General features: G+C 41.6%; 1 protein-coding gene across 3 annotated transcripts in view; it reads left to right on the top strand.

Annotated features, from left to right (window-relative positions):
- The first annotated feature begins 1,899 nt into the window (after nucleotides 1-1,899).
- NAT10 (N-acetyltransferase 10) overlaps nucleotides 1,900-14,041 on the top strand; it is a 34,290-nt gene continuing 22,148 nt past the window's right edge. The window contains exons 1-10 of one of the 3 annotated variants that reach the window (XM_054027748.1): nucleotides 1,900-2,038; nucleotides 3,044-3,118; nucleotides 4,436-4,558; nucleotides 6,354-6,445; nucleotides 7,408-7,579; nucleotides 8,115-8,237; nucleotides 9,197-9,258; nucleotides 10,520-10,634; nucleotides 11,647-11,754; nucleotides 13,089-13,222. In XM_054027748.1, coding sequence (XP_053883723.1) covers nucleotides 4,451-4,558; nucleotides 6,354-6,445; nucleotides 7,408-7,579; nucleotides 8,115-8,237; nucleotides 9,197-9,258; nucleotides 10,520-10,634; nucleotides 11,647-11,754; nucleotides 13,089-13,222 — 914 coding nt within the window. In that variant the 5' untranslated portion in view covers nucleotides 1,900-2,038; nucleotides 3,044-3,118; nucleotides 4,436-4,450. The remainder of the gene's footprint in view (nucleotides 2,039-3,043; nucleotides 3,119-4,435; nucleotides 4,559-6,353; nucleotides 6,446-7,407; nucleotides 7,580-8,114; nucleotides 8,238-9,196; nucleotides 9,259-10,519; nucleotides 10,635-11,646; nucleotides 11,755-13,088; nucleotides 13,223-14,041) is intronic. The other 2 variants (XM_054027746.1, XM_054027749.1) reach the window with 2 other exon arrangements.

The raw sequence follows: 14,041 nt of genomic DNA on the forward strand, positions 1-14,041 counted from the left end.
TCAATACAAAATATTTTTTAGGGTAGGGCTTAAGTAATGGTGTTTCTTTAGTGAAAAATGATCTTACATGTTCTTTCATCACAGGCTCAAATTTAGCCACTTACTCAACTTGGCCTAAGAGGTTTCCATTTCCACACTTGGTAAGTTTTTCCATGGATCCATGAAATGGTAGTTTTGTTCAGCTAAATGAAGAACAATGCCACAGTTCTTTGGAATACAACTTGCAGGTGTTCTCTCTTCAGTGTGGGCAATGATGGTGAAGTCTGGTCAGTTGCATACTCAGTTTTCACTCATAGTTCCAATTCTCTTCCTTGTATTTTCAGTATGAACATGGCTTTTCTTGTGAGTTTGAGTTATGTGGCTATATAGCCATTTCCCAAAACCAACACCAATCAGGTTGCTTACCAACACCCCTTAATTTGCAACAAGCACAGAACACTAGTCCACATTCCTGGAATCTATGAGCTAGTTTGTATATTTTCTCAAATTTTCTTTTGTAAACAACCTTCTGTTGTGAATTGGAAAATGTTTACCTTTAACTTGCCCTAGTTGGTGTCCCTATGGTGGTGGTTGTTTTTGTCATCTATGAATCTGGGTCCAGTTGAAGGATCACTGATGTTAAAAAGGGATGCTGGAATTAGTGGAATGATTTCTGAATTATGCCTACCCTTGCACTTGTGAAATAGTGGTGTAGTTTAAATATTTCTTGCTCATTTTTTTCATGTACGTCTAAGCTTCTTCATTGGTTTTCTGAGCTAATTCTACGTTCAAAAAGCTGCCAGGAGTCCAAAAAAAAAAAAAAAAAAAAACGCTCAAGTGCATCTTGTATGTTTCTTAATCTGCTTCTTCCTCCCCCCTCCTCCCCCTATGGGTTAGCTGTACTTGATCTAAATTTTTTAGAACCTCCTGACACTTGCGAATCGGGGCCAAGCTGTGGAAATTGTTACAACAGGAGGACAAAAATGGGGGTGAGGTAATGCTTAAGCATGCTCTATGAAGCCAGCTCTCTTACAAATCCCTGCCACTTACATACCTTCCTTCTTGTTTACTTTTTCTCATCATAATACAATAAGTGGATATTCAACTAAATTGAAAGGAAATACATATGTGGACTTAAAAGGCATCGTTTTAGGCTCCCCTTGGGGTAAAGGGTACAAGGCCCTTGCCCTCCCTGGTCTAGTGATCCTGGGTTGGGCCTAAGCATTCTGCAATCCCTCTCATAAATAATAAAAATCTTTTCTGTTACTCTTGACCATTAGAGTGTTCATATATGCCACGGGCCCTACTTTTAAACAGCAGCACACTATGTAACTACTACCTGCAACTGTGTACCAAAAAGGCAATGTGTCATATCTCTAGGGCATTCATTATGCGTGTCTAACCGGTTCAACAACTGCCCTCTTACATACAGTTAGGGTATGTCTGTCTATACTGCTATTAAACTACAGCTGCCTGTTTAACTGCTGGTAGATGCAGCATGAGCTCTGGGACTCTCCCACCTTGCAGGGTTCTAGAGCCTGGATGTCTACACTGTAATTAAACCGCGGCCTCTTAGCCCTAGCTGGGCTCAGTTGACGGGCCAGCCCTGGGTTTTAATTGCTGTGTCCACCTCTCCTACTCTGCTCTGCAGCCATTGAAATAGCCTAGAAACTGCGGCGTAGCGCTGCGTCTCTCTGTAGCAGCGGGATTCCCAGCGTGGGTTGCGCCCTTTCTATTTAATCCGCCTCCCGCTCCTTCCCCTGCCGCCAGCTGTTTGCGCCTTCAGTGCTCCCGCCCCGATGCTGCCCTGCAGCCCCGCGAGCAGCAGCCGGGAGGCGGTATCAAGTGAGGGCGGACTCCGGGCAGAGGCGTCAGCAGCAGTTACCGAGCATGCTCCGCTCGCCGCGCAACGTAGCGTAGCCTTCCCCTGCCTGGTCCTTCTTCCCCGGGCCGCCTGTCTCCCAGCCGGTCATCCACGTGGGTGAGTGCGCCGCGCTGCGCCGCCAGAGGCCGGGGCTCTGCAGGGACGGGAGCTGCGGAGCAATCGCCGCCGGGCTAGGTGAGGCGCGGGGTGGGTGTGATGGTGGTGTTAATAATGTCCCATCCGTCCGTCTCCGAGCCCCGTTGTCAGCGCTGGTTTGTCACGTCTCGTGGCGGGGCGCTGGGCAGCGGCGGGGCAGTGGGGCTGCGGGTTTGGGAGGCGTGGGTGGGTTTGCTCCTGGAGCCGTTTTTTTCTTCTCCTGTCCGCTAGAGTTTTGAAAATGGAAATGTAAGACGTTTCTGCCATGTGGCTCGCATTAGTTAGCCTGGCGGCCATGATCTGTGCGTGTGTTTTAATTCACCGCCCAGCCCTTTAGATCCTCCCCCAACGCTTTCACAAGCCTGTTTATTTTCCTGACTCTCCCCCCGCCCCAAGCTTCTCCAGTTTTTTCTTCCTTCCTTCTCAGTTTTTCTCAATGTTCCTGTTTTCCCTATCAGTCTTAGTCTTTCTTTCTCCCCCTTCCCACATTCGTTCTTCCCAACCAGCCGCAGTCCCATGTCAAAGTCGGGATATTCCTGAATTCATTCCCGTACAGCTCCCCTTCCTCGTTGTTGTTTTTTTTCCCCTGCTTTACATGCGGATCAGGGGGCCTGTAGTTTTGCAGTCACAACAGTGGTTGTGTCGGAGGGCACCTGACATCGTTTTTGTTTTGTTTTTTTTTTTTGAAGAAAATATTCTGGTTTTATGGAGGTTTTTAGTCACCTTGGAATATGAAATTTACAGCAGTAAGCAGCCCGAACAGGCAGAGGATGGACTAGGTCATGGGTTCTCAAAAGGGGTCATGACCTCTCAGGGTGTCATGCGGTTATTACATGGGGGTTGTGAGCTGTCAGCCTCCACCCCCAAACCTTGCTTCGGCTCCAGCATTTATAATGTTAAATATAAAAAACATGTTTTTAATTTGTAAGGGGGGGGGGAGGAGTCTCACTCAGGCTTGCTATGTGAAAGGGTTCACCAATACAAAAGTTTGAGAACCACTGGACTAGGTGATCAAATAGCCCTTTTCTGTCACTTCTGCTTCAGAGAATCTTGTAAGGATCTGATGTGCTGTGCGTGCATACGCTTGGAGAACAAAGGATACAATCTTTACAATTTCAGGTAGATTCAATGGGTCTGGGAACCTTTTTGCAGCCCATCAAAACAATGTATTGTGTATTGGCTGAACTACCTCAATGCTGCTCTTCATTGGAGTTAATATAATCCTTTAGCTCACTGAATAGAGGTCTAAGTTTTGGAAATGAACATGCAAGAACTTTCATCCATCTGGATATGATTAGCTGACAGTCATGGTCTGTGTGTGTGTGTATGTGACTACACATAGTTAAAGCATGGAATAAATATTGAGCCATTGCTTATTACACTGTCCTGCAGTAGTGTTCAAAAAGCACTGCTAGACTAATGGTCGGCGACAGGGCAAGTCCAGCATCTCAAAAAACATTGGTGCTGTATACCATTGGAAGTGAAATCTCAGTTTTTCCAGCAGCATACTTCATTGATTTTAGTTTTGTCACCCCAAGGCCGGCTCTAGGTTTTTTGCTGCCTCAAGCAAAAACAAAAAACACCTCCCGGAATGCTGCCCCTGGAATTGTGCCGCCCCAAGCACGTGTTTGGTTTGCTGCTGCCTAGAGCTGGTCCTGTGTCACCCAATGAAGTACCTAAACATAAAATGACAGTTTGATTACACCTTTCATCCTTCCCAAAATATTACCAAAGTTACCCTTTTGGTAACCTCAGGAGCCAGAAAGTGATTCTGTGAACCTAATGCAACTTTAATAGCCATTTCCTCTCTGAGAATTTGGAATCCTGCTTCCCACTGGAGTAAGTCCTTAATCTGTAACTAGTGCGTTGTGAAGTAACAGCTGCTTAAATCTTGTGATGAGAGTGGAGGAGAAAAAAGCAACATGGTAATCAGAATAAGGTGATTGTAAGATCTAATATTTCGGTATCTTAGTGACTTTGTTGGAACAATACAAATACATCCAGTACTGTTAACTTAAGGGTTGGGCAATTGGAAGGAAGGTGCTGCCTTGCTCGTTAAAGTTATCTATTTACAAGTGAAACCCCATGTTGGAAAAATGCTGTCTGCTTTTTAATTGTATGACAAACCATTCTGAGTTATTGCACTGTGTTAAATGTTTCTTTAAAAGTCATTCTAATGTAAACAATCTCCCGGAGAAGTTGTCAAATTACTTTTTTAAAATCAGATACTTAAAAAAAAAAAAAAAAATCAAATATGTGATTGTGATTGTTGGAAGATAGTGTCAGACTGAAAAAAGCCAAGAATATCTGATGTAAAAATCTCAACCATCTCATAAAAACTCTGGGCATCTTATGTTCTTGGCACCGCTGTACATCCTAAACTGAAACATGCTGTTGTAGGTTGGAGACTGGCTAACTTTTGAAAAAACTTTTCAGGCATTTTTACTAACCATGCAGCGCAAGAAGGTAGACAATCGCATTCGAGTGCTAATTGAGAATGGAGTGGCTGAGCGACACAGGACATTGTTTGTTCTAGTTGGAGACCATGGCAAGGATCAGGTAACTATCAGCCTCGGATCAGATATTTTCAATGGCTCTTTTTAGTTAATGTACAGTCTGAGTCTAGAGTGGTGGTTCTCAACCCACGGCCCAATCAGCACACAGCTGTAGCCCATGTGACATCCTCAGGGCCATACAGTAGTATACATATTGTGTGGATGTGGCCCACAGTGATAAATAGGTTGAGGTATAAATAACTTGCACCTTTCATAAGGAAGGAAACTAATTTCTAGAGCAGCAGAGATGAGAATCTTATCTGACAAGTAGACATTCTGTAATTGAGTTAGTATATTTGTTCATTTTTAGAGAAGTTTTTCTGTGTATATACTATGTGTTGTACCTAATAAGGATGTAAATGCTGTAGAGTGTGATATTTATATTAGTACAAACCATGAAATAATAGAAACACAAGGAATATCAATAATGCTTGGAAGGATGTAACTATTAAGCATCATCTGCTATTTTTAAAGAAGTCCAGGAAAGATGAAATAAAGCAGGTAAAATAAAGAAGAATCTGAACTCTTCTTAAAGGAAAAAGATTCTCTACTCCCTTGCAGGCTGCTGAGAGTTTCCTTCATTTAATTTAAAGTGGTAAAATTATCCTAATATTCTCCTACAAATTGTGTCACCTTTGTGACTCAAGCCAGGTGTTACCTATCCAGTTACCCTTCAAGGCTCACCACAGTAGAAATCCTACTGGAGTAATTTGTAGAGGCAACATTGTATGGAAAGACATCTCCCACACATCTTCCCCTTTGGGCTGTCAGTGGTTGTTCTAGTGAGAGAGAATGACTAGCACTGCCCAAATTCAGACACCCCCATCTACTACATAGGGGTTGAATGTGCTGCCTCTGTAATGCTGCTATCGTCTGCTGATGCAGGTTTCAAGAGACATGGGTAAAGTTACCTTTGTTTAAAAGTCTGCCTGTGCAATAGACAGTGAAGGCCTTGTCTAAACACAAAAGTTGTATTGTTTTAAATATGCTGCTACTGTATTATACTGCACTAATATAATTCAGGTGGTACAAACAGTCTCTGCAGTGTAGACTCATTTATAGCTTATTCCTGTAGAGAAAGGAGAATAAACCATACCAGTATAAAGCACTTTATAGTGATACAACCCCTAATGTGGATGTAGTTATACTGGTATAACTCCACTGATTAAAAAAAAAAATGGCACCCCGAATTGACAGCTTGTACACACAGTTTATACACCAAGCCGTTACAAACAAGTTATTTGGAAGGAGACACCAATTTGTCTAGTAACTAGTTACCCATCCTTTCCTCCTTTATGCAGTGTGTAGCTAGACATTCAGCATACATACAAAGCTTGTGATGTTTGAGATTCATCTGCTTTGTATGCAGAATGCTTTATTCTATGTCAGATATGTTTTAAAAATATGGCAAAGTGGAACTATAGAGGAAGGAATAATTGAAGCAAAGAGTTGATAGCCCTCACCTTGCACAGCTCTGCTTTAATGGCTTGATGGGTTTTGCACTGCCCATCCAGACTTTAGAAAGGATCCCCTTTCCCAGCAGTTCTGCTCCACGTTATAATCTGTAGCATGCCTTGCATTGGGTTCATGTGCTGATGTTCTGGGGGGTAATACAAGGTGCTGGATGTGAGTTGTGCCATCTCCTACCTCCTGTTGATACTGAGCACTTGTGCAATATAAGTCTATTTCTAAAATCTGATATTTTCCACTTGGGATCTAAAAAAATGTTTCACTTCATGATTGTCTCTTCTCAATGCAGCTGTTGGTTAATGTGCCTTTTGTTTTGTGCCTTTTGGTAGGTGGTTATACTCCATCACATGCTATCTAAAGCAACCGTGAAGGCCAGACCCTCAGTCCTGTGGTGTTACAAGAAGGAGCTGGGCTTTAGCAGGTAAGAAGTTTTTGTCTTTCACTCTTTGTTGGGAGTCTAATTGCACTCTAACTTGTGAAGCTGATCTAAGGTAGCTTCTTGTCAGGTCAGCTGTATGTAGATCACATGATTCAATCGAGTGGAGACACTAGGATAAATCCTGTGTTGATTGTACAAAAGTTTCAGTGTAATAGAACTGTTTGTTTTGACTTGAATAGTGTGGCAGAAGTATGGAGCTGGGAGCCAGGAACTGCTGAGTTCTAATCACAGCTCCAATGCAGAGTCTGTGACCTGGTGACCCCCTCTACCTTAGTTTCTTCCTCCACCCCCCCCCCCCCCCCACACACACACACAACTTCAGTAACATTTAGGCATGGCCTATACCTAAGCATAGGCTGACCCAGCTGTGTTACTCAGAGGTGTGACTTAAGCCCCAGTATATGTACTGTTAGGTTGACAGAAGAACTCTTCCATTGACCTAGCTGCTGCCTTTTGGGATGGATTAACTACAGCATGGGAAAAACCTCTTCCATCACTGTAGCAAGTGTTTAGACTATGGCACTACCATGGCACAGCTGCAGTGCTGTAGCATCTGTAGTGTAGACAAGTCCTTAAAACTGGAGGCAGACTGTAGGCCCTCATGTCAAAATCCTCGATTTTAGAGGTATCTGAATCTGTACCTACAAATTTGGGTTCAGAATCAAAAGGGTACCTGTTTTGGGAATTTCTTTCAGATTTGGATATAAGACAACTGACATTTTTCAAGATCAGTTGATCCTATTTGATTTCTGTGATTTTGGGCTGAAATCTCTTAGGAACAGTTGATGAGTTCAGCACTGTGTAACCCAGACATTACCCCAGTTTACTCTAGAGCCTGAACTCTGGAACCCTCTTTTTAAATCTGAACCAGATCTCAAACAGCCTCCTCAGCCCAGCCCTCTTCCCATGACAACTATAATCATTTTTGTTTTTTTCTTTTCTAGCCACCGTAAAAAGCGAATGAGACAACTACAAAAGAAGATTAAAAGTGGAACTTTAAACCTAAAGCAGGATGACCCTTTTGAGTTGTTTATAGCAGCTACAAACATTCGCTACTGCTATTACAATGAGACCCATAAAATTCTTGGTAACACCTTTGGCATGTGTGTACTCCAGGTAACAAATTTATCATTTAGCGTAAAAAAAAAAAAAAATTACACTAGAATGAGAGTCTTCTTTACCCTGGACCATTTACTGCCTTTCTAGCAATTTAAATGCCTTACAGGAGAAATCTTTGTCTTGCTAGTATTTTTCAGTGATGGTGGCTCAAGGTATTTTGCATGGCTTTTTGTGAGCACAGTGGATTTGTTGGCAGAATTGTAATTAGAAGCAAGAAAACACTAATGTTATAGAAGCTTGCCTTCCAGAAATATTGGAGAGAGAAGGTGGGTGAGGTAATAGCTCTTATTGGACCTACTTCAGTTGGTGAAAGACCAGCTTGGCACTCTCACCAACAGAAGTTGGTCCAGTAAAAGAATTACCTCACCCACCTTCTCTCTCTAATTTCTTTGGACTGACACAGCTACAACTACACTGCATACCTCCAGAAATATGTTTTATGGCAGTTTGATTCCTGTTAGCCGATACCAGTTGTCTTGGAAGACTCACGACAACCTTGAATTTGTTTGTTACTGTGTGTTTTATTTTCTAGGATTTTGAAGCCTTGACGCCAAACCTGCTGGCTAGAACTGTTGAAACAGTGGAAGGAGGTGGAATTGTGGTGATTCTCCTCAGAACTATGAACTCACTGAAGCAGCTGTATACAATGACCATGGTATGTTTGATTAACAAGCACCTCTGATCCTTTCCCACACAGTGGTGGTCCAGAGTCTCCAGACATAGTGCATTTCTCTTCAGCTTTATATTATATGCTGAGTCATCATTTAAGTGCCCACCCCACCTTACTGTTCTTTCTCTGCCATTGTGTGTGTGTGTGTGTGTGTGTGTGTCTACTATTAGGCAGTTCTGCTTAATAAGGTGACTTGAATTTCTCCTAGACTGAGGGATCAAAGGTGAGGACGCATAATTAACAACTTAATTCTTTAGATATAGAATAAGGGTTTGATTCTTCTCTGGAACCTCAGTGTCACAAAGTATTAATGATCTCGGTCTGGGCACTATACAGGCAAATGGAATGTACAATTTTATCCTTCTTGGCGGGGGGGAGGCACATTGGCTAGAATTTTATTAACTTGGAAAGAGCTCAATTTGCCAAATTCATACCTAGTGTTAAGTAGGAGCAACTTCACTACTGATAATATCTCTGAAGTGCAACCTATTTATGCTGAATATATTCATTTTTCAGCTAGGGAGTTTCACTAGTAGTAATTGAATCAGCACTTGAATTGGAGAACCAGTTTTTTTTTTCTAGCTTCACTGATGAGGCATTCACCATGGGGTATTCAGCCCCTGCATGACTGGGCCATAAATTAGACAGTATGATGCAATCACATAAAGTTCAGGGAGTAGATACGGCTGGCGTGGAAATTAGTGTGGGGAAGGGTAAAAAGGTGGTATTTTTAAAGAGGAATTTGGAGGGTTGGGGAGATGCATGGTATACAGGAAAAGGAAGTTTTATGCCAGGGAAAGGAGAGGCATAGTCAAGAATGGATGGGACAAAGGGATGTTTGATAGTCCATATGAATTATATTCCATATAAACTGTGCTCTAGCCCAGAGATTCCTTCATGTTTCAAACTTGTGAGACTGAGTGATCTTTGTCTTGTTATTTCAGGATGTTCACTCACGCTACAGAACAGAGGCACATCAGGACATAGTAGGGAGGTTTAACGAAAGGTGGGTTGTTAGGAGCTTGAAAACCTAAGTTAACAAGTCTACATTTGCAAGAAAGGCATCCACAGCAGTGTCTTGTTTCAGGATTGGCACAATGTCCTGTTAACTTAGAATAATGTATGTGCCTTCTTATCACAGAAGTGGCTGCACTTTGCTGGTGGGGGAGGGATGTATATGTGTGTGTGTGTGTGTGAGTGTGTGTGTGTATATATATATATATATATATGTGTGTGTGTGTGTATGTATGTATGTATGTATGTATCTCTACCTCTATCCCGATATAACGTTGTCCTTGGGAGCCAAAAAATCTTACTGCATTATAGGTGAAACCACATTCTATCGAACTTGCTTTGATCCACCGGAGTGCGCAGCCCTGCCCCCCTGGAGCACTGCTTTACCGCGTTATATCTGAATTCGTATTATATCGGATTGTGTTATATCAGGGTAGAGGGGTGTGTGTGTGTGTGTGTGTGTAATATATATATAATATTAAAAAAAAAAAAACCCTTTGCATATCTTACAAGGGCTATTGTGGAGCTTAATGAGTTAATGTTTGTGAAGCGCTTTGAGATTCTTTGACGAAGGGCTCTTCAGAAGCACAAATATCAGAATTACGTTCTCCCAGTGTTGCAGCTCTTGATGAGACTCGCAGAGCACTTCCACAGCTTAAAAATATGGAACTGTTGATGCCTAGCTTCTCTTTATGGCATTAGATCAGTCTCTTGTAAAAGCCAAGAAATCTGCCTTACTGTACTGAATAAACAGCCTTCATTGCTATTAGGATATTTAACTAGCACCATCTTTCCCCCGGGAAGAATATAAAATGTTATTTAGCATGTAGCTGGTGGATGTGTGGTCTCATGGATAAAACGGAATCAACAACCAGTATGAGTGTAATTTTAGAATTTTACAGTGATGGGTACATGTAACTACTTCCTTGGGGTCAAGAATTGCCCGTTTACACTGATATTTTCAAATTAATTGTCATGTCCTATTCTGAGGCTTTCTTGAAAGATCACCTTAAATTGGTGGAATGGAGGTGAATGTCTCTGGTTTATAGAACATTCAGATGTTATAATAACAGGGCACACTAGGAATGTTAAGTAAAAGTGGGCTGAGTAACTAACTTGTCTCAGCCCAGCTATAAAACTGTGTAAAAGCAGGACCAGATTGTAAGTGCAGCATCTGGAGAGAAAGGGAGCCAGGGTAAATAAGCTCTGTGTCACCAGTGCTGTATTTGAGCTGGCTTTGTCTAATCATGCAGATTCATTCTGTCTCTGGCCTCTTGTAAGAACTGCATAGTGATTGATGATCAGCTCAACATCCTGCCAATCTCTAGTCACATTGCAAACATAACACCAGTTCCTCCACAGTCTCAGGTAAGTGTATTACGTATTTGATTCAAAGCCTTTTCCAAGGCAAAGATGCAAACAGTATTTTAAAGTTTGATAAAGATGAGGTGGTTCTTCCCCCACTAAACAGCAAGTATTATTCTAACCTCAGACTAAAGGAGAGCAGAGCCAATTCTAAATTCTGGACTTGAAGATTCAACTGCTTCTTATATCTGGCAAGCAGTGTCTATCTGGGTGCTGTAGGGAGCAGTGTCAGTGATTCAGCAGTGGGTGCTCTTTTGAATCATTGCTGAAAAAATTCTCTAGCGATTTGATAGGAAGCATTGTGCTGCTGGCAATGCCAGCTGTCAGATGAGAGGTTGATCACTTATGATGGCTGAATATCTTTTGGCATGTTTTACCAACATATCGGGGTTTAGCTCTCTGTCCTGAGAATATTGCTGTCTGGGTAATTCTGGTCACCAAAATTCCCTGCTGTATGTTGGATGCTTCTCCTAAACTGTTGAATAATATTGCTGTTATGCACTTATTGCATTTCACTGATGAAAGAAGTGTCTGTGTATAATCTGCAAAGCTTTGGAAGCATGGGGAACAGAAGGTGCTCTAAACTTGTATATCACTATTTACAACAGAACTTTGAGTTATTTGAGTCCTGAGAAGTTCTGATCCATAGACTGAAGATGACTTACCAAAAAAAAAACTTTAGAAAGATATCTAGCAATAATCTCCTCTTCTGAGTTAATACAGCCTATTGTACCAGTTCTCAATAATCTAGAACTGAGGCTGCGTTGATCATTCTTTTAATCCAAGTCCAGAGAGGACTGGATTCACACCTCACCTGTCCCTCATTCTGAAGGATGTGTTATATGTTGGACCCAAATGTATGCCCCGTCTACAAGCCTGATCCCAGTATAGCTTATTAAATTTGTAATAGGACTTCTCTTCCTGCCATATAAAGATATGACAGGTGTGGAGGTAGCAGCTATGCTGAAAGGTCCCTTATTAATCCTGCTTTGTTAAATTCTTCTCTTGCTTCTAGGAGGATAGCCTCAGACCTCAGGATCTGGAGCTGAAGGAATTGAAGGAGAGTTTGCAGGATACGCAACCTGTAGGAGTGCTGGTGGATAGCTGTAAAACTCTGGATCAGGTTGGCATGGTGTTAAACTGGGAATGCTGTTCTCTTGACAGATGCCCCAACCATTCATATTTTTGTCCCATACTGTTCCTCTGAATGAAAAGTTCACGAGCCAGTGCTGCCTCCTACAGGAAAGCAACTCTCCCTTGGCTTGCTTGGAAGAGTTAACATGACGGGGCAGCTCAAAGGCAGGTGTGAGAGGCCTCTTCAAGCAGCTTGACTTTCCCTAATGAAAGGCAGGGTTAGAATGGAAAGAGGCTGAGGAGTTGTACTAGCAAGTTCACTTACTGAGAGGAAATGGCATAGGGCTCTCAAAGCATCAGATTTGCGTTAAGTGGGCAACTGAGCCACATGTTCAAATAGTGGCATGAGTTGACTTAGCCCATTTTACCATCTCTGAAGGTAGCTGAGCTATTACGTAACTTATTTTGTGTCTTACATTTAACAACTTAAACTCCAAGTCCAGTCCATGGATGATAAAGATTCCCAACTCTTTCAATTGAGCAAGGGCTTGTCTTGGTGCCCTTGTTCAAAACGTCCCCATCCCTCGTGTGGTACAGAGTGCTGGTTGTGTACGGTTCTCCTTGCGAAAAGTAACTTTGCAAGCATGTGATTTGAGAAGGGCTGTGAGATCCTTCTGAGTGAAAGATGCTTTGTAAAAGGCAAATACTTATTACTCTTGCTGCTATTGTCTTCACCCTTCCACAGATTAAAGGGTGTATATGTCTCTAAAGTTAAAACAGGTCCTACTTTGTCCCTTGCTTTCTTATGATGTCCAGTTTGTAGGGTTGGTTTGGTCAGGGAGTACACTTAGTGGTTAGAGCTGAGACTGGGATTTAAGATTCTTCCCATTGACCTGGTGTGTGACCTTGGGCAAGTCTCTAAACCTCACTGTTCCTGCCATCCCCCATCTGCACAATAGATCAGATACTTTCCTACCTTACGGAGGGGTTCTGGGACTTTCAAGGGGACTTAGGTACAAATGACAGTAAGGTGCTTATGAAAATCTCCTGGTATAAAGTGATTTAAAGTTCTCAAGTAAAACATGCTCTTGAAATCCACAATATAACTATAACTATTGTTCTCTGTCTTGCCCAGTCCCATTTTGAGAGCTCAGGGTGCAAGTATGCTCAGAGATTGTGGTATTAAGTATCAAGCAGTAAAAAAAAAAAAAAAAAAGATATTTGGCCGATTTTAATATCTCTCTTCCTCATCGTTTCCCGTCCTGCCCCCCAGTGCCTGGAAAAAGGGATGTCAGCTCCCACTAGTGATACCATTCAGTAAATGTGGACATGGCTTTATTTCTCCATTAGACACTGCTCCTGTGTTTGTTTCCTATTCACCAGGCAAAAGCACTTTTGAAATTTATTGAAGCCATTTCTGAGAAGACTCTGAGGAGCACCGTGGCTTTAACAGCTGCCAGGGGACGTGGTAAATCTGCTGCCTTAGGATTGGCTATAGCTGGAGCCGTGGCTTTTGGGTAAGCTTAACCTCAGTTGTCCAGGCTTTTATTTGCATTTGTAAATAATGCGAAGGCTGAGAAGGATTTGAGGTGCATTTGTGTCAGTAATATACATATATTGCGCAATCCTTTTTATGCATTTTGATGGATAGTTGTATTGATTTCCAAATCTTTCCATTTTTATACGAACAGGAAATTTTAAATCTTTAAAAGTCAGAATAATCACATTTAAAAAAATAAAATAGGCAACTAAAAATCAGTTATCAGTTGTGTAGTGAAACCAATGAGCAATAGAAGTTGAGGATATAAGTGTGGTGAATTCTGACAGCGTGCTTGGATCTGTATGTAGCATGGGACTATTCATGGGCTCAAAGTTAAGATATTCATAAGTATTCATAGGATCAGGGCTCTACTAGGTAAACAACGTAATACTTGTGTACATTGGAGCAGGTGTCCCAGGAAATGGAAGGGCTTACCGTTTTAATTTTTTTAATGTACTTTTTTTTTTTTTTTTTTTTTTTTTTTTTTTTTTTTTGGCATGGTGGCTTAATGTGGATAGGGTTGTAGATTCATAACATGCAGAAATGATCATATTTCACAATTATTTCATTTTTCAAGTATCAGTCATCAAGAAGTGATGGATTTCGCTAGAATTAGTAACACAGGAATATAATTCTCAAGTGACTTGTCTTTACATCTTAATTTAAATATTGAGATTTATCTTTTATCTACTTTCGTGTGGAGAGAGAATTGGACTATTGCTGTATCTAACTAAAGTCACATCCGTTCATATAATGAAGTTCACTGTCCTTTGTATGTGAGCTCGAGTTTTATTAG

Source organism: Malaclemys terrapin, chromosome 4 (genome assembly GCF_027887155.1).
Source record: "Malaclemys terrapin pileata isolate rMalTer1 chromosome 4, rMalTer1.hap1, whole genome shotgun sequence".
Classification (NCBI taxonomy): Eukaryota; Metazoa; Chordata; order Testudines; family Emydidae; genus Malaclemys; species Malaclemys terrapin.